The following is a 25,801-nucleotide window of genomic DNA, read 5'->3' on the forward strand; positions in this document are numbered from 1 at the left end:
GTTAGTACATTTGAACAGTTCTGATTTCGTTTGGAAGCAGGCACTCGCTGAAAATAATTGGTAAGAATATTCCTCCACTCCCATCCCTGGCCTTTCAGTTTTGGACTCTGACTGTCAGCAAGGAAGATAGGTTTAAATGGATGTGGTCATTAAGTGAGGGTTAAAGAAAGAAAGAAATGGCCCTCAAGAAACATGTATAGAATGCTGACAAAACAGAGCCAGTTTCCAGACTCCATTTGGGCCACCTACTGTCAGACCTATCCAAGTAAGAGCGCGCGCGCGTGTGTGTGTGTGTGTGTGTGTGTGTGTGTGGTTGGGGGGGCGGGGAATGGTATAAGAAATGAGAAATCCCTGAAAAGAATATTGTGGTAAATCCCAAAAGCATATCAGTTAGTAATTGTATACAGTCACTAATGGGAACAGCCTTGTTCTACGAGCTAAAATCATGATCGTTAGGTAATCAGATCTAGTGCTCTGGGGCCTCCCCCGACACGGTGATTGTTGTAGACTAGATCAGGACATAATAGCATGTTTGATTCTTTCCTCCTTCTCTCCTATCAGGGCTGGCCAGTCGCCCAAGATTTGCGGGGAGAGGGAGGAGGGCTGTGAGTTTCAGAATGTTTTTTCCTCGGGGATGGGCCTCATGTCTCAGCCTTCCTAGGAGATCATATGTCTCCTGTTATGTGTTATGCACACGTATGTCTCTCCCTCCATATGTGCACTTGTTCTTCAATCTCAGGCTGAACTGGCTATGACTTTTGGGTTTATCAAATTCAGGTGCATCAGGCAACCCCATGCATAGTTTTGATCAGGTGGTCAGGGGCCATAAGCTCAGTTGTTTGGGTTGGATCAAGCAGGCAGCGTGAATATGAAATGGAGTCTGCAACAAGCTGGAGAATCTACTTCCCTTCCCAAGGAGGGTCATAGTCAGCTTCAGACAATGGTTATCACGTGATCCCATGATCAGACCTTTTGATTTTTTGAGAAAATCCAGAAATCCAGATTTTTAAAAATGTAATTTCCTGATTTTAAAGGTTTGTAATTAATTAACATTTAAAAAAAATCACTTTATAGGCTAACTATGTAAGGATAAAATAAGACAAATCAGTAGGTCTCATTTGGCTCCCAACCCTAGGCCTCCAGGTTAAATTGATTTTCTACAGAGAAAAATCCAACTTATTCAAGTTACTCTAAGTTATGGGAGACTATATCATAAGGATATGTGACAGTAAGATAAACCGGATTTTCAACTATCCGTTAAAGCCTCATAGAAACCCAGGACCTCTATTAAACAGCCCAGGTCAAGGAATGAACAAGAACAACATTTGACTGATTGGTACTTACTGAGAATTGGAAGGTCCTTTATCACCATCAATGGTGTAACTTATGCTTCTTCTTCTTTTTTTTAAATGTCAATTTATTTTGGGGAGGGGGGCAGGGCAGAGAGAGAGGGAGACACAGAATCTGAAGCAGGTTCCTGGCTCTGAGCTGTCAGCACAGAACCTGATGTGGGGCTCGAACTCACGAACCATGAGATCATGACCTGAGCCAAAGTCTGACACTTGACCGACTGAGCCACCCAGGCGCCCCTTTGATGCTTCTCGGTTGGTGGCAGGTTTCAACATAAGATGCTTATGGTTCACATTAATTTTTCTGATACTTGTAGAATTCTTGACTGGGTCCCAAGGCTTCCAGTTTGTTCCTAACCTGTTTGCGAAGGCCTTCATTACTTCAGTTATGCCCAACTTTGGGAGTAGAAGGGGAAGGGTCCTTTTCCTTGTGGCAAGTGGATTGCTGGGGCAGGAGGAGCAGCTGGTAGGTCAGGGTAAATTTGCAAAGCATGTTCTTATCTATGACACCGAATATGGCTGTCTCTCCATCAGCCATTTGTCCCTTCTTCCTTACTAACACTATCTCAACTTTGTTCAGGTATCGGGCAACTTATGTGCTTCAGGGAAAGCTGATTTCAGCCCAAAGCAGGGTGGATCTTGACTACATGGAACCAATCATGGCAAGGCCATTTTCCTTGTCAAAGATTAGTGTAGGAATTGGCATGGGTAGTAATTTTGAGCAGTGAGATTGCAAGAAAGTTTAAAGGAAACTTAAATGAAAATTTGAAAAACTAAATTAAAACTTAAAATGCCTTCTGAAGTAAAGAGTTTCAAGGCAGGAAATGGACCCTCTTTTATTCACACGGCTGCATCTCTATGGAGCTCTGTGTTGCACTTACAACTCTGGCAGCCAGTTTGCAACTACGGAGGATAAATGTGTGGACAAAAGTCAACCTTTTGGTTGGAGGAAGGAAGAGCAGAGGAAGGTAGACGTAGAAAATTGGAAAACAAAATGCAACCGGATGTCTTTTTTTTTTTTAATTTTTTTTCAACGTTTTTATTTATTTTTGGGACAGAGAGAGAGACAGAGCATGAACGGGGGAGGGGCAGAGAGAGAGGGAGACACAGAATCGGAAACAGGCTCCAGGCTCCGAGCCATCAGCCCAGAGCCTGACACGGGGATCGAACTCACGGACCGCGAGATCGTGACCTGGCTGATGTCGGACGCTTAACCGACTGCGCCACCCAGGCGCCCCAGCAACCGGATGTCTTAATGATGTTGTTGAACAGTGACAGAGATTACCAACTCTGAAACGGCTCTACCTTCGAACTTAACTATTACATGAGATGCTACATTCTCGTTTTTGTTGTGGATGTTCCTGGTTGGGTTTCCTATTATTTTCACCTTAAAGCATCCTAATGGATTATCAATTATTATTCCTCTTGGAGTAATAAAATAGACTAGCTTTCCCTTCAAAATTAGACTGTATCCTCAAAAAAGCATTTCCTAGAAGCAACCTGTGAGTTTTAATGTTGCTCTATTAGCTCCTAGAAGAAGCCTCTGCAGTTAACAACAGTCTGTTGGAGGAATCTGCTAGACTTGCAGATGTGATCGGAGGTCTCAGTGGCAGGAGAGAAGAGCTATTTTGGAAACACATGGTGGACTAGTAGTTTGTGCCCAATACCTATCCTTCCTATACTACCTGGGGAGTAAGGCAGTCTTAGATTTAAAACACTCATACTCATTGAACTGCAAATGAGGTACATTTCAAAGGATCCACTGGACTCACAAAGTTGCCTTTGTGTTGTGATCACTATCAAGGAGCCCAGTGTAGACCCCCTGGGGCGCAGTCTACCAGATCCCTCCCCCCAGTCCCCCCTACAGATCCTGAGCTTATCTCTGGGTGTTTCCCTAGCAGCACGTCCCAAGTCTCTCCTCTATTGCAGTACTTGAAGCTTTGTCCTTTATGTTGCCTTCCCACTTTTGTTGTCTGTACGCTTCTCCCTTTCCCTGCCACCCAAGAGGGGATAGGTGGCCATATTGCTTTAGCGGGTGCTGGGGAAGATAGAATAGAAACCAAGGTCATCTTATTCTTCGTTTCCTTGCTGTGGGGTTTGGGAATACCCTCATTTATTGAGCAGATGCAGATTCCCTGGAATCATGTGATTCTAATACATTCCATTTATTCTCTTTATTTGGGGTTCCTGAATTTATTTTTTAATTTTTGAGAGAGAGAGAGAGAGAGAGCAGGATGGAGAATCCGAAGAGAGCTCTGTGCTGACAGCAGAGAGCCTGTTGCAGGGCTTAAACTCACAAACCGTGAGATCATGACCTGAGCCGGATGCTTAATGGCCTGAGCCACCCAGGCGCCCCAGGGTTCATGAATTTTTGTTGCTGAATTTCTCTTTCCTCCTTTCTGGCTCTCAAAGGGCACTTCTTTGCTTCTCAGCCTTTTCTTACCTTCCTAAATTGAATTTCCTCTTAACTTCCTCTTCTTATTCTTGACTGTTCACAACTAGCTCCTTTATCCCCAAATATCTCCTTTCCTGTTCCGTTTTGTTTTGTTTTTTCCACCAGAGACCTGTTATTTTCCTTCCAACCCTCCTGGAGCGTCTGTGTGTGCACCAGGAATTTCGGTGGTGTCCCAGAGCTCTCCTGTCTTAATTTTGGGAAGTTACCACATATCAGTCTTCTGCCCAAAATGTTTAACGTCCTTCCAGAGCGGTTACCGGCGCCTCCCTTCTCACATAGGCATTACGAAAGATGTTAAAGTTGCTCTGCAAACAGTTTTCTTCGTTAAAATATTAGGCTGAAAGATTTTGTGTGTGTTTTTTTATGCAACTGCAACCTTTTTTTTTTTTTTTTAATGTTCATTTATTTTTGAGGGAGAGAATGCATGCAAGCAGTGGAGGGGCAGAAAGAGAGAGAGAGAGAGAGAGAGAGAGAGAGAGAGAGAGAGAGAATCCCAAACAGGCTCTGCACTGTCGGAGCCTGACGCGGGGCTCTATCTCACAAACCATGAGATTGTGACTTGAGCTGAAATCGAGAGTGGGATGCTCTACAACTTTTATGGTGAGAAGTAACCGCTTATCTTGTCAAGAACAAGTGTCCTACCTATAGTCCTGATCACCTTCCCCTAGTGTTTCTTCAGTGCATTTGACAAATCCTATCACTCGCCATCATTCAGGAAGAAATAAAAGAAAACATGAATGTGTGTGAGGACAGAGTTCCAATTTGGGACAGAGGGTGTTGTTGGTCTTGACCTTCAGATTTAAATATACCCATGACTAAAATCTAAAAATGCTGTTTTCCAGATGGACATGCACATTTTTGGTTCTACATACTTAAAATAAAAACAGGAAGAAAATATTTAACCCATGCTGAAATTCTTAAGTATTTTTAACATCTGTTACAGGGCAATTTTGCCTTATCGCGCTAGGGCCAGAATACAGCTGGCGAGGACAATGTTTCTCCTTCAAGTCCCTTTCGGCTTTGCCCCCACTTTCATCACGAGCGCGCGCATTGTTTTGTGCTGGGTGGGTCAAATATCCAGTGCTCTTGCAGAGAGGACAAGTAGGATTAATGAGGAGTCACAACATCTGGAAGGTGCTGCAGACCCTTGGTTAGAGGGGAGAGGCCAGAATCCGAGGAACTGGCTTCCTGAGACTTCGAGGCACCCCCGGCAAGAGGTGAGAGGAAGAAACCGCAGTCTTTTGAGAATCTTTAGGCACAAGCAGAACTGTTTGGAACAAAGCGTGGCGGGGCTGGTTGGAGCTTGATCTCCCCGCCTCTGCATGGAATCTTCTCAGCTGTGGTGCCCAGTGGACCAGAGGCTCCAGGAGCATCAGCAGTGTGCATGTTTGGCAGAGATCCTAGCTCTCGCCATGGGTCCTGTCAGCACCAGCAAGGATGTGGCTTTGTCCTTAAGAGTTCTGAGGGAAGCAGAGGCTGAGGGCGGGGTGCTGGAGGAGATGGCATGGGTGGGCAAACAGGTGTGCCGAGCACGGATACTTGCTCAAGGGGGAACGGACCAACCAGTCTGTAAGTGATAGTAGCAGGTTGCCTCCCCTCCCCTTTCAGTTTTATGGCAACGAAGGTACATGAAGTTTAAATACATTTTCAGGTGATCCTGTCACAAAGTCAGAGTTGCAAGCCGGAGCCCTTACTGCTTCAGTTTCTGGGTTATCCACAGCAAGTGTGGTTATTTCTAAGGATGAATTTCCATGGATTAAAATACGCAACACACATTGTGCTGGGAGTGAGCCTACCTTTAAGATGCTCCAGAGGCTTCTGGAATGGAGCAGAGAATGGGTATGGGATTTGGATGTACTTGGCCTCTGCCAGGGTGGCCTAGTGTAGTATCCACAGATACCCTGCCCCTCCTCAGCTCGCGGGCTCTCCCTCTTTCTCTCAAGAACAAATAAACATTAAAAAATAAAACAAAAACAAATAAAAACGGGGATAGTAATAGTACCTCAGATTTGGAGATATCGTGGAGCTCAATTGAAAAAAAAGTGATATAAATATATTATCTTATTATGGTAATGAGAATTACCAGACGTATGTAAGAACCTGATAGACGTTGTTAATAAGTCTTACTAGAGGATTCCGGGGATGTTCCCGTGATGTGAAAATCTGACTCTGGTGTCTTAGACTCCATTGTTTCTACTCCCCCCTAGAATAATAGCTTAAGGAACAGGCTTGCAGACAGAGTGGAAAGCTTACTCAGGTGACCGTCCGGCAAGGGGTGGGGGACATGGACGTGCCTGTGTCCCAGTGCTCTGTGTGGGGATTTGCTGGGCTCTGCGGTGAGGCGGCTTGGCCAGTCGGGTCACTGGGCACCTTGCACTCATCTGTGACGTTGCAGTCGGTCTGCCTGTGCTTTGTTCTTTGTGTGTCCAGGACCCAATGCACATTTTTGCGGATTCGGGTCACCTTGGTGAGACATGCCTGTCTGAATCACAGCTACAACCTTCATCTGATTCCTGGTTTAGGTTGAACACTCTGTACTCACAGTCATGACCTTTGGTTCCCAACTCAGCTAACTTTATTACTGGTCCTTCATAGTATCTGTGGTGACATCCAGGTCCCATCGCCACCTAACCCCCATGCACCATTATTTTTAATCTGCTGTGAGTGTTTCTTCAAGGAGCAAGTCCACTCTGTGCCATAGGTCCCTCCTGAGTTCCAGATGAGGGAGGGTGGAAAACCCACCTCTGCTTCCTGTAATCCCTTCAATCTATTTAACTTCCACTTCCTGGATACAGGCTCTAGAGGAGCAAACTAGGACACATATACCCTTTGTCTCTCTAGTCCTGCGTTCTCCAACTCAAAGGTGATAGGAACATGTAAAAGAAAAGAAGTAGAAGAGTCCTACAGTGGCCGGCTCCAACCGTATGTGGAGAGTAGAGGGAAAACATTGTTTGAGAAGTACGGAAGAAACCTAGTCTAGGGGGAAAATCCTTCCAATCACGAGATGGGTAAAATCATAAAAAGAAGATTTTGATCCCATCAGTAACAATGAGAAGTGGAATTTCTCTCCTGTCAAGAATCTGCTGCAAAATGCAGCATATGCAATTATAATGCCACATGCGTTTCAATTCAGAGTATTTGAGACTAGTCACTGAGAAGAAAACTTGATATGCCCTGAAATCTGACACTCCTGCACAAGAGAGACCTGATAGAGATCTACCCGAATTTGACAATAATCCTAAAAATTCACATGACATCAACACTCAAATGTTCAAGGCTGACAGAGATTTTTTAAAACTATCAATAAATAAGAACTTTATGAACTATGCAAGAAGAAAAACTAAATTGTCTTTCCATTTTGTCTTCAGAAAATGATATCCCTAAATTGGTATATTATGAAGAGCCAATCAAAGACTGAATTTTAGAAAAAAAGTATTTTTTATTTTATTTTATTTTTTAATTTTTATTATTTTTTTAAATTTTTATGTTTATTTCTGAGACAGAGAGAGACAGAGCATGAGAGGGGGAGGGGTAGAGAGAGAGGGAGACCCAGAATCAGAAGCAGGTTCCAGGCTGCGAGCTGTCAGAACAGAGCCCGACGCGGGGCTCGAACTCACAAACCGTGAGATCATGACCTGAGCCGAAGTCGGTCACTCAACCGACTGAGCCATCCAGGCACCCCGAAAAGTATTTTTATTTTAGAAAATTTTAGAAAAAAAGTATTGGAAATGTATGCCATAAAGTTAATAAATTTTAGAAAAAAAAGTATTAGAAATGTATGCCATAAAGTTAATTAATAAAAATATTATTTTTCTGTATGTTTGTGGTATGTGTTAGCTTTATAAAATTTGTGATTTCTTGGGGCGCCTGGGTGGCGCAGTCGGTTGGGCGTCCGACTTCAGCCAGGTCACGATCTCGAGGTCCGGGAGTTCGAGCCCCGCGTCGGGCTCTGGGCTGATGGCTCGGGCCTGGAGCCTGTTTCCGATTCTGTGTCTCCCTCTCTCTCTGCCCCTCCCCCGTTCATGCTCTGTCTCTCTCTGTCCCAAAAATAAATAAACGTTGAAAAAAAAAAAAAAATTTGTGATTTCTTTTTTCAATTCTAGAATTCTTTTTTTTTTTTTAATGTTTATTTATTTTTGAGAGAGAGAAAGAGAGACAGAGTGCGAGTAGGGGAGGGACAGAGAAAGAGAGGGAGACACAGAATCCAAAACAGGCTCCAGGCTCTGAGCTGTCAGCACAGAGCCTGATGCAGGGCTCAAACTCACGAACCGTGAGATCACGAGCTGAGCTGAAGTGGGATGCTTAACCGATTGAGCCACCCAGGCACCCCTCTTTTCTCATTCTAAATCAACATTTATGGGGCTTCTGGGTGGCTCAGTCAGTTAAATGTCCGACTCTTGGGTTTTGGTTCAGGTCACCATCTCATGGTTCATGGGATTGAGCCCCACATGGGGCTCTGTGCTGACAGTGTGGAGCCTACGTAGGATTCTCTCTTGCACTCTGTCTCTGCCCCTCCCCCTCTAGTTCTCTCTCTCTCTCTCTCTCTCTCTCTAAATAAACTTAAAAAATTTTAAAACATAAATATTTACTTTCACATCTAATTTTGATTCAGAATTTGTTTTCTTAAAGAGGTTCCCCAAATTCGTAGATGCTTTAGGCGCCACAAATCCTGGATCGGCTCCCGATGGGTGCTGCATGGCCAGTAGTCTAACTGACAGTGGCCAACAATGGATATTTGAGCACGCCTATGGGAACATGTCCTGCAAATGAATGCCATTGCACACTTGTATTCCTGTCAAATAAAACAAGACAACGACAACAAAAAATTAAACCCACTCTTCTAGACAGCAGAAGCAAGCAAGTAATTTTACCAAAGAGTGATTACCATGACCCTGAATTCAGTGTTTACTGTTGTTACATATTTGCTTATTGTTTTGCCGCATATATATGTTTATGCATTGGTATCACACCATGTGCATGCATTCTCGTTATCTATTGTATAACAAATAGCTCCCAAACATAATGCCTTAAAACAACAGTCATTTCATTATGTCTTATGATATCTCACCTTCCTGGAGGATGATCAGGACAAGCTTGAAAGATCAATATTTGCCAGGCCGATCAAGTGCCAGTGGCATTCCTTGCTGACATCTCAGCTCCAGGAAAGAATGGTTATGGGAAATAGAAGGGAGGAGCTCACGTTCTGAGCACTTGTACTTGAAGATAGTTCCCAAGAATATGAGGGAGGGGAGAAGTGACATGGGGCTTGGGGAGCTGTATGAGGTGAGGTGCAGATCTGTCAAAATATAACAATGAAATTTCTCCGGTGGCAGTGAATCCAAGGATTACATAGGTTACAACAAGGACAATCAATTCTAAGGACATTGTCAAGGTGGAGTGTTCTGTCTGCCAGCTAGCCAGTCAGATTTTGGGAGCTTGGAATTAAGCTTGGGTGTGAGATAGGAAAGGTTTGGCTGCTTTCCAGTTACAAATGAAATATGTTGATTGTTATAAGGCCAATGTAGATAATGTCCTAATCTTAAAAGAAGCTAAAATATGCAATTCCTTCAGGGAGGCCTGATTTCCCACTGACTTCAAAGGCATTCCTGAAGGCTGGGGGTGATGGTGGTGATGTTAGCTGTGCCCAGATAGGCTGCTTCTGCTTGGGGAGGGTATCATTTCCTGCCCTGTTCTCAGATGAATTGAAAGCACATGGCAGGGTTCCCCCCAAGCCACAAGCAACGTTTTCTGTATCACGATGGTTCATTCACTTCCTTGTTATTATTTTTGAAAAGATGTTATAGAATATGATAATAGTTCCTAAGGAGTTCCGGACCGTGTTCTTTTCTCTTGCATGCTGATCTTCATTAAAAACCGGGCTCTATGTGCTCTCCCAAATACCCTCAAGCAAGTCTAGTTCACAGATTTGGATTTTTGTGGCTCCTATTATTCGACTATTTTAGGGACTACAAGATACCTATGAATTCTGTAGAAGTTGGTCGTTCAAGTAGATGGTCCTGTTGCATTTAGGAGCGTGCTTCTCAGAGTGCTCGGGGACGCCCTTGTCCTGGACTTTGAGTGGCGTCTGCCTCCACTCCAGCAACCTGAAACAGTTTCCTGGACATCCAGAAGCTGCTTCTAGCTACTTAGTGGTCTGTACAAATGGCTTCTGATTATAGAGTTTTCAGCTCCTAGCCTTTAGACCAGTGTGTAATCTGGAGATACATGGTTAAGAACACAGGCCCTGGAGGCAAACAGAACTGCATTTGAACTTCAGCTCTTCCATTTGCAAGTTATGTGGCCTTGAACAAATTATGTGACCTTTTGAAACCCCAGTTTCTTTTTCTGTAAAAGGCTGGTGATGCCAATAATACTTGCCTCATCAAGGTGTTTTGTAGATTAAGTGAAATTCTGAATAGGTACTATTATTATTAATTGTGTCCTTGCTTTTCAGTCTCTTCCTAGACTCAAAAGAGCTGCTTCATTGGAGCAATAATCATGATGGCTACCATTTATTACCGTGTGCCAGCCACTGGGCTAAATACTTGATCTACGTTATCTGTAATCATGGCAAAAATGCTAAGAAGAAACCATTACTTTACAGCAGAGGAAACTGAGGGTCAGAAAGGTTAACTAACCTTCTCAAGGTTATAAACCCAACCTGCAGAGCTGGGGTCTGAACTCCAAAGTTGGTGTTCTTTTCACTAAGCCACACTGATGCTAACGTATCCCAGTTCAAGTCGTTCTCTCTCAGGATCGATATGGGTTGCGGAGGTCATTGTTTCCCTCTCGCTCTGGAGAAAAAAATGGACAGCTACTATTAAACAGCAAGCCCAGGGGAAACCCAGTTGCCCACAGTGTTCCATATGGAGCCGTTGCCTTTCAAGATGCAGACAAATACGAGACAAACACGGTTGTGTTGGAGAAGCATGCACTCACGTCCAGGCTTCGGCAAGTATTAGCCTCAAGGAAGCTTTAATGTTTTTGGTTTGCTCTCCCTTTCCTTTTTCTTCTTTTAAGTTTACTTATTTATTTAAGGGAGAGAGAGAGAGAGCGGGGGGGGGGGGGTGCGGGGTGGCTAAGGAGAGAGGGTGAGAGAATCCCAGCAGGCTCCATGCTATCAGTGCAAAGCCCATTGCAGGGCTCGAACCCACAAACCATGAGATCATGACCTGGGCCAAAATTAAGATCATGATCATACCTTAACCGACTGAGCCACCCAGGCAACCCTTGGTTTGATCTCCCTTGTAGAATATAACCAAACGACCCTGGCTCATCAGCTTTGAATCTAAGTAAAATCTCCCTGCCAATCAGTAACCCTGAGTCCCTATTCTTATCTACATCCACTCTGGTTTCCCTCTTCTGCTGCAAAACATTTCCTCTCAGGCCTCTGCCTCAAAATTGTTTAATCCCAAAGAAATCCTCATGTGGCCAAGCAGTTTTTTAGCCACAGTCCCGTGCAACTTCCGGCATTAATCAGTGGCCACTACCGCTGAGCCTGTGGAGCCCACCAAAATATGGCAGTGATTGGCTCAAGCTCAGTGGTTCCTAGTGCTCCCGACGCTGCCAGACCCCAGGCCAGTCCCCCAACCTTGTTCTTCTGTTTGTCAGCTGGGCCCTGAAGCAACTCTGTCTGTGCGCAGAACTCCATGTGGTCGCGGGGGAAACGGCTCATTCATCTTCTGTCAGCGAGTCTTTCGCGAGAAAGAGAACATCTTCGCGTGAAGGATCAGCAGCTCGCAAGCATGGCGTAGCTTAAATTACACTTCTAGGAGACACAATGCTGATGACATAACAAGGTCTCTCTGTAGATGCAGGGTGCTCCTAACGCAGACAACTTTTTCACTCTCAGAGAGTTAGTCATCTCGTGTCAGCCTCAGCAATACCCAACACCTGTTCTATTGCAGCCGCTGTTTTATCTTGGTTTACCTGTTCCCCGACACGAACCCTGCCCCTTCCACCCGATGCCCCCTAAACCAAGGGGAGAGTTTCGGCCACTGGATATCCAAATCTCTACTTCTTACTGGGAGGAACCGTCCTTCCACCTTCCACTGTTTCCATGAAGGTGAAAAAGATCATAAGGTCAGTTTCCGTCAGTTCTCATACTCTCGGTACCTTGTGTTTTCCTTCCATAGAAAACTCAGCAAGAATCCCTGAGATAGGAGAGTGGGAGGTTTTCTTTAGGAATCACTGCCTTTTGTCTCTGAGAAGGCTTTTTTCTTTCTTTTTTTAAAATAAGGATTTGGCCCATCTTGATTCAGGCATAGTAACCACAGACTGGGGGTTGGGGGGGGGGTGGGGGGGCAAGATGCACAGAACACCAAAAGGAGAAAAGTGGATCAGAGGAAAGGAAAGGGAAACACATGGGGAACCAGACTGACAGAATTGGATTCCTTAAAACTGAAGTGAGGGAAAACCATAACGTCTCTACTACATGACGTTTTGAATCTTCCAAAAGAACACCTACGCACAACAGTAGAGAGTAAAATGACTTCTCAGGTAAACTTACAGGTCAATAAAGACTGCAGTAGCATTTCTGTTGACTATATCAGCTTTAATTTAGCAAACGATCTATGCTGTCCTGCTTATAAACTGTTTATTTCTACGTGTCTTGGCAAATTTTTTAGTGAGTAAATGACAATGTATAAATCTTTGTGGAATGCTTTGTAAAGCATTGTACAATGTAAAAGCATTTTACAATGCTTTTACAAATAAGAATATGCTTTTACAAATTTACTACTGATATGGTAGCTTTTTTCTTTCTTTGGTCTTTAAAAAAATATAAGGTCTTGGGCGCTTGGGTGGCTCAGGTCAGTTAAGCATCCGACTCTTGATTTTGGCTCGGGTCATGGTCTCACAGTTCGTGAGTTCGAGCCCCACATTGGGCTCCTCCTCTCTGACAGTGAGGAGGCTGCTTGGGATTCTCTCTCCCTCTCTCTTTGCTCCTCCTGTGCACGCGCACAGTGCTCTCTCTCGAAATAAACAAATGAACTTAAAAAAATAAAAAAAAATACTATATTTCTTCAGGCCAATAATAAAGCAGAAATGCCCTGACAAAACAAGCATCCCAAACTGTATGTCACTCAGATGTTAGGAGGATGCAACTTAGAAGTTGATAAAGATCCTGCCATTGATGTCCAGATGAGGGAAAGGGTTATTATTCTTTGATTGTGGTGGTGGTTCAGGTCCCAGAACGGGACCTAGAACCCTCGGACAACCTTAGTTACTCAAAGAATATTGCCAAGCATGGAAAATGCTATTTTCCTTCGTTTTATGTGACAACTGGAAGAGAACTCCTGATTCAGGTTAAATATATTTAGATTGAGTCCATGGCTTTTCTGTACATCAGCTTTATTCTTCCTGTTCAACTTTTCAGGGAAATCAAGCAATTTCCAGAGGTCCTGTAAGAAAGGAAAAGGGAGTGAGTAATTATTAAGAGGAGAAGAGGAAACGGGGAAGGAAGTTCTCCAATTCTCCTCAAAAGCATAGTGATGACATATTCACAACTGAATATCTGAATGCACGATTTCATACATATATGGGATTATGTACGAAATCAGAATCAGCTGGAAAATCAGACTGGGTGGTTCGAGAATATGCTGAGAGTTTTCCTTCTGTTCTAGGGACATAGACTAAGCTGTGAAGAATATCCCAAGGTATTTTAGCTGTGTTCTATATAAAAGGAACAAGCTACATATCAGAAATGGAATTTGAGAGATGTTGGGCCATTAGTTACCCTGTTTAAAATTTTCCTATTGCTAACTTGTGCAAATATTTTTTTAGATATTTATTTATTTTGAGAGAGAGAGAGAGAGTGGGAGAGGGGCAGAGGTGGGGGTGGGGGAAACAGAGGATCTGAAGCAAGCTCTGTGTTAACAGCAGAGAGCCTGATGTGGAGCTCAAACTCATGAACCACGAGATCATGACCTGAGCCTAAGTTGGACGCTTAAACGACTGAGCCACCCAGGTGCCCATGTGCAAATATTTTCTAAGATTTCTTCCGAGAAGGAAGTCATAGACATTAGAATGTCCAACTTAAACACTTCCTCTTGAAATCAAGATCTCTTCTATCCTCTGTCACAGAAATTTGTTAGAAGCCCAAATGAGCCACTTGCAAAGTAATTTTTTAAAATGTTTTGGGCAATACAGCAGGACTACAGAAGATTTGTAAAATAGAGAATAAATATAATCCCTGTATCATCTTACCAGTTTTTAACATACCTCCTCCCAGTTTTTCTATGTCCATACATGTCTTTACATAGTTGTAATCCACTTTTTTCCTCCTTGACATTATAAAAATTTTCTTCTGCCACTAAGTTGTTAATGGTGATTATTTTTAATAACTGAATAGTGAGACATGAAGTGTAAGTTTTGATCGATCTTGATCCAATTAAAGAGATATGTTTTGTCCTTTAAAAGAAACATTACAAATTTTTTTTTTTACATTTTTTAAATATAAAACCCAAACAAATAAATTTTGGAAATAATTTTAAAATTACAGAAAAGTTTCAAGAATAATAATAAATATTGACCACCTATAGGTTTGATATCCAGATTCCACTATTGCAAATATTTTGCCCCATGTGCTTTATTGTTTCCTTTTTTCCTTTATGGTTTCTGCTTTCTTCTTCTTCTTTCTTCTTCTTCTTCTTCTTCTTCTCTTCTTCTTCTCTTCTTCTTCTTCTTCTTCTTCTTCTTCTCTGTCTCTCTCTCTCTGTCTCTAATATTTTCTAAACCATTTGAGGAGAAATTTTATACATGCTGGCCTCTTTAAGATACTCCTGTATGTATTTATATAAATAAAGAAATGCTTTTACATTTTACAATGTAAAGCATTGTACAATGTAAAAGCATTTTACAAATGCTTTTTACAAATAGATATGCTTTTACAAATTTACTACTGATATGGTACTTTTACCTACCCTCTATATTCCAATTTTTTCAGTTGACTCTATAGAGTCCTTATAGCATTCTCCCCCTCCTGTACAGGATCCAGGCCAGGATCAGATCAATATCTGATGTAGTTGGTTGTTATGCCTTTTCAGCCTCCTTTAATCTAGAAACATTTCCAGTCCTTCTTTTTCTTTTATGACACTGATGCTTTTGAAGAAAATATCCCCCCCCCCCCGTTTGATAGATGTTTCTTGTTTAGGTTTGTCTTAGGTTCCCTCATGGTTAGGTTCATGCAGATTGGCATACTACATAAGCGATGCGGTGTTTTTTCTCGGGGCATCACATGTGGAGGCACATGATATCCACTTGCCTCCTCACTGGTGATGTTAAATATTTTTTTCAGTACCCAACATGGGGCTTGAACTCATGACCTCGAGATCAAGAGTCACATGCTCTATCAACTGAGCCAGTCAGGCACCGCTGGGGATGTTAATTTTAATCACCTAGTTAAAGTGTTGTCTAATTTCCATTTCTATTTTTCTTTTGCAATTAATAAGCAGATGTGAAAGGAGAAACTTTAAGACACACAAATATTCGACCCTAGATTTGCAAATTTTCACCCCAGATTTAGTAATCCATTGATGATTCTTGTCTGACCCAATCTTTGTTGTCATGGTTGCAAATTGATGAGTCTTTAACTCTAGCACGGTCTCCACATTTACCAGTTGACCCTCAGCATTCTACTGTAGACAAGAGTCTCCCTTCATCTGTCTGTCTACCTCCTATCTATCTATCTATCTATCTATCTAGCTATCTATCATCTATTTATCTATCTAATCTGTCATTGTATAAGACTCATAGAATTCTTATTTTCTCTATTTCTATATTCATTGTAGTCCTTAATTGTGTTGGTCCTTAATTGTTTCAAATTGGCCAGTGGGAGACCCATCGTGTGTCTTTTTGATATGCCCTATCTTTTTTTTTTTCTTGAGTACCTCCTTATTCTGTCACAAAATGATGCTCATATATCATCTTGTACCCACCCTGTTCTAGCTCAGAAACCAGTGATTTCTCTATGACTCCTGCTTCCTTTCAGTAGGGAATCATATTAGAGACCAAGTTTGGGCATTGGGTATGATCATTGCTACTTGGGTGTCTTTGCTTATAGGCATATTCTGTGGATAGAAAAGGAAATATATGCACGTACATATACAGACATAATCTGTATGTATGCATATACGTATATATGCACATTTACACTTACATACACACATGTATGTATCATTTTTATAAAGCTTCAGTCCATATCAATACCTTCAATGTAGTCTATCCCATAGGATTCACCTTGCTTTCCCCCTTTCATTATTTGTATGACCCTTCTTCCACATTGAGAACCCTGGCTCTCAACAATATCAACACATTTACTCATCTATCATTCAGCTAAAATATGTTTATATATTTACTCATATCTAAATACACTTATACTATAGAAATATATTTTATAGATTGATGATATATATCAATATTATATACATCTATACTATAATCTATAATGCATCTAAAATAGATTCAGAATTGCTTTGCCCATACCTCTACAAAACAAGCCTACTAAAAAGGCTTCAGGATTTGTTTGCTGTTCTCCCCCTACCCTGACCAAGATTGAGAAATGTTTATAGTCTGATTCTATGTTTGTAAAGTACTTGGATTAGTTGGCTCTTTTTTCCTCTTCAGTGCAGTTATGTTATTCATTTAAATACTTTTATAATCATTTATTTGGTTGCTTTTAGTTTTAGAGACCCCTTCCCAACTTAATTTTTGATCATGTGAAACCATGTTTTCAAGAGTCAACACTATATAAAATGGTATAGTGAGAAAAGCATGACTCCATTCTGTATTCCTTCTGCCTTATTCCCACCCACCACCCTTTCAGGGAACTCTTGTTTTCTGTTTAGCCTTTCGGAGCTCTTTTGGACAGATAAGTGGATACACGCACGTTTTCTTATTTCTCCTGTCACTCAAAAGGTAGCATACCACAGATGCTCTTCTGCAGTTTGATTTATTCAGGTAAGAATATCTCTTGGGAATTACCCCTATCAGTTCATAGAGGTCTTTCTTTTCTCCATTTACAGCAACGAATTACCCCATTATGAGTATTCATCATAGTTTATTTAACTCATCACCTATGCCCGGATAGCTCGTTTCTAATATTTTGCAACTGCAAATAATGCTGCAGTGAATAACCTTGTGCAATTTTTGTGTGTGTGTATTATTGGAGTTGTGCCTTCAGAATTATTGCCCAGAAGTGTGATTGGCAGGACAAAGTGTAAATGCGGATGAAGTTTGTTGGACAATGCCAAATTCCTCTCCATGGGGGCTGTACCATTTTGCATCTTCAGTGAGAAAGCAGTGTGTGAGTGCCTGTTTTCCCCCATGTCCTTGCCAACACGATGTAATCATAAGCTTTTGAATTTTTGCCAAACTGATGGGTGAGAAATGGTGTCTTAATGTTGTTTTGAGTTTCTCTTATTATGAGCGAAACTGAACATTTTCTCGCATGTTTAGGGTCCATTTTTATAATGCCTTTGTCGCAAATTGTCTGTGGACATCTTTTGCCCATTTATTCATCGGATTTAAAGATTTTGAAAGTTGTGTATTTGGAAGACATAGCTTTTAATACAATTTACACTAACGGAAGGCAGAATCCCAAAGTACCTGTTGTGGATAAGCTATGGTTTCTGCCTTCCACGAATTCACAGTGTGTAAAATGAACACTATCACAATGGATATGAGCAGAAACTCTGGACCCAGATTGCCTAGGCTTCTTCAAAGGCCAGTCCTGACACTTAGGCACATTTTAAGCCTCTTGGAACTTTAGTTTTTTCTAACTGTAAGATGAAAATATTCAGAGCATATACCTCTCAGGATTGTTTTAAAGGATGAAATGACTTAACACATGATAAGTACTTTGAAGGGTGGCTGGGACAGTAAACATTTCATAAATGTTAGCTATTTAGCAGTCAAAAAAATGCTCTGAAACCCACTCATCTGAGCCCATAAGAATTTTGTTTAAATAGTTATAAAAAATGAGGACCTGGAGGTTTTGAAACATTAGGTGAATCAGTGGTAGAAACAGAGTTTTTTAAAAGTAATCTCTACACCTAGCATAGGGCTTCAGCTCAAGATATTGAAATCAAGAGTCATATGTTCCACCACGGAGCCAGTCAGGCACCCCTGAATAAGACAGATCTTTGAGCCCCTGGAGCTCACTTTCTTATACTGGAGGGGTCTGTGTGGGCTGTAGGAAGGAAAAAAAAAAAACCAAAAAAACCTAAGTAAACTAATTTTGTCTGTCTTGTTCATTACTCGTCATTCAGCACACACAACAGTGTTAGAACTCATTTGTTAAATGAAAACAATGAGGAATAAATGGACTGAGTAGTGAAAAATGCAGCTCGATACGTAGTTAGGCCCAAATCATGAAGGCCTTGCAACTATTCCGAAGAGTTTGGACTTTATCCTGAGCAGAGAAATCACATCACCGAACTTGCATGGAAGAAAACTTAAGCCAGTGGCTGCGTGGAGGACCCACAGCAGAAGGGCCCCCAGCAACAAGCCACCTCGGTGTAGTGGGAAAGAAATGATGAGTGCGGAAATCGAGAGGGAGTCTGAGGGGATGGAGAGGAGAACTGGACAGAGATTTAGAAGTCAAGACTGACTTTACACACGCTTGTGTAGAAGGGAGGGTGGGGGATGGACAAGTCTGCCAGTAACACTGAGGTCTCACTGTGATGAGAAACTGAAGAGGGATAGCTGACTGGGGAAAACAAAGAATGGATTTTCCAACACACACAGATATGAGGCGACCGTGGGACAATGCTCAGTCTCTTGACTGTACTTGCATTTAGCTTCTCGACACTCCTTGAAGTCGGGAGCTGTGTGGGCCTGTTCGGGGCACTGTAGTAGCATTCTATGACATTAATATAGTGTCTGACCGTGGAAAGGATACCAGTTAGTCGATTGACTAGGAGGAGTGCAGCCTTAACTCCCTGGGGGTTCCTGATGGGGGTGCACCCAGTAGTAAGTTCACTGCTGACTCTAACGGAAAGTTTATTCTTTGACTGCAAAAAATACTCATTTGTGCATCTTTTTCATGCCCAAGATGATACCTTGCAGAAGCAGATTGTTGGCAATACTAGATAGATGCCGCATAGGGAGATTATGAAAGGAAATCCCTCATCAGGCCAGGCTTATGGCTTGAGCTTAGGCTGCCCCAGGGTACTGAACCAGGATGCAGGGAGTTAGGAAGTCCAGGAGGAGCTTCAAGTCCCTTTCCATAAAGACAGAGAACAGATGAATAAACAGACAGCCCATGAAAACTCCTCTAAAATGGCACCCTGAAGCTTTCATGACACCAGTGCTTTCCAAGAGATTGTGCAGGAGGTAAGGCCGAGGATATTTAGACTTTTGAGAAGACGTGGACAAGACAGCATTCAGATACCTGGACGCCTGTCTTTACCAGGAAAAGGAGTTTTTAATGCATTGGTGATGTAGTAGAAACCAAAAGAAAAAGAGACTGTGTTTCACAGAAGCTTCCACGGACTGGTGTTTATTTAAAAAGTGACCTGCACTTTCTGCAGGATATCACTGGATCCTCACAAGAAGGTTTCATCATAGTTAGGAAAGGACCTACTACAATTCATTTTCTGATGACAGTGCTTTCTGGCTTGTCCCTGCAAGGTACTAGGGGCAGGAAAAGGTATGCAGTCAAGAAGATAGGGGGGAGGGTCTCATAAGCAGATGGGAGCTATTGCAAATAAACCATAGGATGGTTTCTGGAGGGGGAGCAACATTAGGGACTTGGGCGAGGAAAGATCAAGAGGAAAAAGCAGGGCAGAGCAACAGCTTAGGAGGAAGGCAGGTAGGGTGGTATCCCCCACAGAAGGTGGCGGATAAAAAAGAGAAAGAAAGGCGTGCGAAAGCAACCGCACGTGCAGGGCACGAGTTAAGGATTATGAAGAAGAGCTGTAAAAAGAATTGGGTTACTGAACTGGGAAGGAGGGACTTGGTTCTCTGGAGATCCCTTCTGCGTTCACACAGACCAGCCCAGCGCTAAGGGGGTGTGGTACTGGAGCTCGCAGCCGTGCGGATGCCAGGTGACCGCGGTGGGGGGCGCCGCCCAATCCCATCCAGTAGCGGGAGGCCAGGAAAGCCTAGGGACAGGCTGACAGTCGGGCAGGGAGGCTGGCAGGGCGGGAGGCGGAGCGAAGGCGCCGATGGGCGGGACGGGGGAGGGCGTGGGGAGGACAAGGAGGCGCTGGCTACTGGCGGCGCTAGGACCCGCCAGCGTCCCGCCGCTCCCGGGAGGTTGATAAAGCGGCGGCGGCGTTTGACGTCAGTGGGGAGTTAATTTTAAATCGGTACAAGATGGCGGAGGGGGACGAGGCAGCGCGGAGGCAGCAGCCGCACCAGGGGCTGCGGCGCCGGCGGCGGACCAGCGACCCAAACACCGGGGTTAACCACGTCTCGTCCACGACCTTCCTAGGTACGCGCCGGCGGGGCGGAGGCCGCAGGGGTCCCGGTGGGGAGAGGGCGCGGGCCGCTCGGACCCGCGGGCACCGGCCGCAGGCGGCGTGGGTCGTCGTCCGCGGCTGGCTCAGCTCTCTTCCCGCCGTCGCGTCTGCGGCCGCGGGGCCTAACCCCCGCCGCGCCCCGAGCTCCCCGCTGCGCGCCGGCCTGAAAGGGCGGCCCCTCGGGCCGCGGTCTCCCGCATCTTTCGGTGAACGGGACGGCTCGCGCGTCTGCGCCCGGGCGCCCGTCCCCCTTCCCGCCTGCCGCGTTTCTTCCGTCCGCGGTCCGCCCCTACCGTAGGAGGGGCGGCCTTGAGCCGTTGCCGTCAGGCCGGGGGCGCGGGGAAGTCGGCGCGCAGCGGGCTGGGTGCTGGAGAGCTCCGGACGCGGCAGGGCGATCTGTCTGCCGGCGGGCACTCGCTGCCCTCTGTCTCAGAAAGGGAGGACGGAGTGGCTAGGGCTTTATGGGCTTCACGGAGGAGGAGGACGCGGAGCGCGTGGGGGGGAGCAGACACCTCGCTGCCAGGTCGGAAAGCTCTTCAGACACCCTTCCAGGAGGGAACCGCAGTCCGCAGGGCCACGGGCTGTGCCCCGGGGCTCGCGTTTCGGGGCTCCTCGGCCCCGAACCCACTCCCGCCGGTTGCGCGTGGCTACGATGCAAGTCCAGATTTAGTTGTTAAACTAGGCTTGTGAGCCGTTTACTAGTCACCCAGACGGTAGTGAGGCCCGATCAGACTGAAAGGTCTGTGGTGTGAAGTCACCTGATCCTTCGCTCCCCGGTTTTGCTGAATGTGAGCTCCTACTGTACGTGTACCAGGAGCGCCCCTGCCCCTCCAAGACGCATTTGCTTTGGCAGCGGAGTGTTTGTGTCCCTCTCCTAACACCCCTATTTTTAGGAGTTCAGCATTTGATCTTTTGCTGTGGTGTGAACCGAACGCCTGAAATCCTGATTGAGAATTTGATAGTACTTAAGGCATGAAGTTTTTCAATGCTTATAAACAGTAAAAGCTTACGGTTAGGGAAGTCTGGCCGGGGCATAGAGAAGATTTTATAAACTACACTAAACGTGAACTTGTGTTCTTCAGATTCCTCTTTCCACAATCTGATAAAGGTTTAGTGAGATGAGATGTAAAACATTTTGATAAGATGTTATCCATGAAGACACTTCAAGAGAAAAGTTTATGTGAACTATGTATTCATCATTCATAGTAACCCTTGGACGTGTGACCATATGTCAGAGGCGATGATAACTTTAGAGTTTGATACGGGATAAGAACAGGAAATAAAGTTTATTTTATTATTGCCTGCCAAAAAAAAGCACTTGACAGAACTGTTTACATAGAAAAACCAAAATACAACCAGAGGAGAAGGGTTTTTGCTTTAGATCTCTTCTAGTTGGAATTCTCAAATAATTAGTTTTGGAATGCTGATGGATTGATTAATTTAGATCTTTTTGGACTCTAGAGGTCTGTAGTGGGTGTGTGTGTGTGTGTGTGTGTGTGTGTGTGTGTGTGTAAGCTCTTGTGCTTTATATAATATATATTTTTTAATGGTGACCGTTTAGATGTAGTTTCAGAGTGTTTATGTACTTGCCTTATTAGGAGAAGCATAACTTATGACTTAGTCGTGGTGATGAACATTGTTTTTATTTTGTGGTACATTGGAAAGAGATGTGATTCTTAAGAGTTGATAATAGGGCTCACTATTTATTAAATGTTCTGTCTGCTACTCAGAGGTGTTTGTGTGCTTTTTTTTCCCCCTACTCTGGAGTAGCCCTTCACTTGGTAACGATACCTATCAAATGACTGCCTAAAACCTGCTAATTTGCTCTGAAGTCTCTCAATACTACATTAAAATCCAAAAAAAACTTCTTAAGATTTGTGTTTAAAGTCCTTGCAGACAGGCTGTGAATGAGTAGGGACTCATCTATTTTGACTTTGTAGAAGCAACTCTTTGTCTCCCTCTGCTTTCTGAATAAGTAAAGTTGAAGAACTGAGTTGGGGTGAGTCCAGGTGCCACTCCAGTAGCTCAATCTTACGAAGGTGCTTTGTGTCTCTTAAGAGAAATGCTTACTCTCTTTAGGAATGTACGATCTTTATAAAGTACTTATGTACTCTTGTATTTTAATGGCTTTGTAGGATGATAGGAATCTGTGGATGTGATTAAATCTCCTTAGTAAGGTGTTTCAAAATTCCTTATTTGGTGAAGAAAGATCTGCCTTACAGTTAAGAGGCATTTATTATAGGGAAAAATAAACTGTGAGTTAAAATGAGATTCGGCCTTAAGTCAAGTGTGTCCATTTGGGATTTGATTTCAGTTTGCCACTATGTTTTAACTTTAGGATAAAATTTTTGAATATTCACGAGTGAAAGTAACTTTCTTGAAATTGTTAGACCTTTTCCAAAATTGTGCTTTTTCCACCTGTCTAGTATTAAACAGTTGTTAAGAGTACCTGGAAAACTGTCACCATCGTTCCATGCTGGAGTTCAAGACATATTGTGAGAGGGACGCCTGGGTGGCTCAGTGGCTTAAGCGTCCCATTTCAGTTCAGGTCATGATCTCACGGTTCGTGGGTTCGAGCACCGCGTTGGGCTCTGTGCTGACAGCTCAGAGCCTGGAGCCTGATTCGGATTCTGTGTCTCCTCCTTCTCCCTCTGCCCCCTCTCCCGCTTGCACTCTGTCTCTCAAAAATGAATAAATATTAAAAAAAATTTTTTTTAAATCGCGATACTTTTAGCAAGATGCATAAAAAAATTGTTTATGCTCGTTCAAATACTTGTTTGACATGATTGTGAGCAAAGCCTTTTGGCAGGCTCTCAAAGTTAAGAGACAGAAATGTAAGGAATGGGAGTGGAAGTCAAACTTTTTGTAACGGTGATTTATTGCTTACAGAAGTTTTCTCTGGGGTGGCTACAGGGGAACCCCCCTTTTTTTTCTTTAAAAAATGTAATGGTATTCTCTGTAAACCATTTAGGGTTCTAAAATCCAGGTATGTAAACTTTCTTGGGCATTATTTAACTTAAGGAAGATAGATGTGAGTATTGAGTTGCTGAACTTGATCCCCCAATGAATTCATTACCCATGTTAAGTTTCTTCCTATCCTTTACTGTTCCCTATCACCTCTAGTACGGAAGAATGGTTGAGGGCTTTCTCTATAGCTTTAAAAGTGAGTAGTTGAAAAAACTCCACCAGTCTGAAAATATGGTGGCAATAGGATAATCCTTGATATTTTATAAAGTGCTTTAAACATCTTGCTTTGATTTTTTTTTTTTTCTTTCTTAAAATCTGCCTTTGAGAGATCCCATTGGAGGGAGTGATATTGACTTGTCTACAGTCACAGAAACTACTCAGAGGCACTCTTACCCCTGTAGACTTGGAGGAGAGTATGGGTCTTTCTTCCTTGAAAATTATCACAGGCATAATTAGAAATGCCAGGGTAAAACTGTTGAATGATGTCTGAAATCATACTAATGATTTTTTTTTTTTTAGTTTTATAGACATTTAATAGCTTACCAATTGATACAATAGGATTTTTTAATATGCAGAAAACATGAATAAAATTTTGTTTTAACGCAGTCGGAGAGCAACAACTCTTACTGTAAAAACACAAGAGCAATATTATATACATTCCTTTACTGATTTTTTTTTTAAAATTGTGTCAGTATCTTCAGTTAACGTTTACAATCTGGGAACTGTTTTCTCCAATCACCACCACCTCTGCAACATTCATATGAAATCAGTGCTTGCTTTCATGTCAGTGTCAGATCAACTTCTAACTCAAAGATTTGTGTTTGTTTCTGTCATCTTCATAGTGAGCCTTAGGGATGCCTGAAGGATAGGCAGGACAAAAAGCAGTTGTGACTTGTAAATCCAGCTTGCCCTCCCCCCACCCTACTGAAAACAAACAAACCCCCAAACCTTTTTCAACCAATTTTGTACATGTCGTTTCTCTACCAGGAGATTCTTTTTTGCATCATCTAGATTAATTAACACATTGGACTTATATACAGCTGGACAGAAGGAGTAACCATTTTAAGTGCCTTTTCCTTCAACAATTTTAACTTCAGTTGTTCAAGGATTGGGACAGTTAATGAGTAACGATACAGCAAGTCACTAAGTGGAGTAGGAGATTTTAAAGTAGAAAGGGAAAAGGTAGAAAGAAGAATTCATAGAAAGAAGTAGAATTCACGAAGTAGAACAACTTTGCTTATTAAGTACATTGAGAAGTACAAAATATTCAGAAGTGCAAAGCCAAGATAACTATTTTACAAATGATTTTCAAGTTATTGGGTAATCCTATCTCTCTGTGTTTATGTGTACGTATATTTGCTAAACTTAGGTAGATTTTTGTAAAATGTGTATTTAAGTAGCCACCCTCACTATCTACTGTGGGATAAATGGCTGTAGGTAGGCGGTTTTATGGGCAGATGATATCTATTAGAAGGAATTGTTAAGTCATGAAAGACTTATTTATACATTCTCTATTTTCCCAAGGAGATAGTGTACATTTTGACTAATTTGGGGTTTAGTTTTCTGACCAGTACAGGTAGGATCTAGGGGATGTCTGGGTAATGTACTGTCTTAATGGAAATTATTCATACAAATTATATTTCTGTGACTGGCATCAAATAACCAGTACTCTAGTAACTTGTTGGTGAACTATGTAACTTATGAAAGAGCTTATCAAGGATCTATAGTACATTTCATCTTTTTATTGCATAATACTCTGTGGGGGTAATGTTTCTTTAATTACAGAGAAGCAAGATAGTGCAGTGGGAAAGAATGAGGAATCAAAAGCTGAGTGACATCACTTAAACTCTCTGAGCCTTGAAGCCCCGCACATACAGCAGTGATGATAATCCCATGATAGGGCTGTTGTGGGAACAAATGAGATGACAGGTACAAGTGTTCTGTAACTTGTAAAGCTGTCTGTGTGTAAGAGACAGTAATGTACATGTAAGAATGGTGCCAATTCGACTATGCTGTTATATAGATGTGTATATTTGCAATCAGTCTCTTCTAATTTTTTTTTCACTGCAGTGTGGACAAAGGTTTATTTTGAGCAAGGGTAGTGGGTACATTTTAACTTTATCTGTAAATGCTGATAATGTGTTCATGATTAGGGGTATTGCAAGTATTAAATGTGATAAATGCACCTAACCCACCGGCAAACATTCTGTTGATGGTAGTTATTACTATAATGTATAGTATTTAAAATGAGACTCTGAACTAAAAGTTAAGTTTCACAATAGGTGACTTGAAAGACCTTTGTTAGTTTTTATAAGATAAAAATATACATGCATATTTCTCAGCCGTCTTCATCTTAATAAACTTGCACTTTAGAGAATCAGTTAATCATATGGCAAAACAGTCTTCTGAAATTGTCAATTTTTTTAAGATTATTTATTTTTTAGAGGTAGAGACAGTGTGAGCAGGGGAGAGGCAAAGAGAGAGGGAGACACAGACTCAAAGCAGGCTCCAGGAGCTAAGTTGTCATCACAGAGCCTGATGCGGGACTCGAACTCACAAACTGTTGA

At 42.7% G+C, this 25,801-nt stretch overlaps 1 protein-coding gene across 3 annotated transcripts in view; it reads left to right on the forward strand.

Annotated features, from left to right (window-relative positions):
- Positions 1–20,096: 20,096 nt before the first annotated feature.
- ATL2 (atlastin GTPase 2) overlaps positions 20,097–25,801 on the forward strand; it is a 58,691-nt gene continuing 52,986 nt past the window's right edge. The window contains exon 1 of one of the 3 annotated variants that reach the window (XM_030311282.1): positions 20,097–20,239. In XM_030311282.1, the coding sequence (XP_030167142.1) occupies positions 20,122–20,239 (118 nt within the window). In that variant the 5' untranslated portion in view covers positions 20,097–20,121. The remainder of the gene's footprint in view (positions 20,240–25,801) is intronic. The other 2 variants (XM_030311280.1, XM_030311281.1) reach the window with 2 other exon arrangements.

The sequence above is a fragment of the Lynx canadensis genome, chromosome A3, assembly GCF_007474595.2.
Source record: "Lynx canadensis isolate LIC74 chromosome A3, mLynCan4.pri.v2, whole genome shotgun sequence".
Classification (NCBI taxonomy): Eukaryota; Metazoa; Chordata; class Mammalia; order Carnivora; family Felidae; genus Lynx; species Lynx canadensis.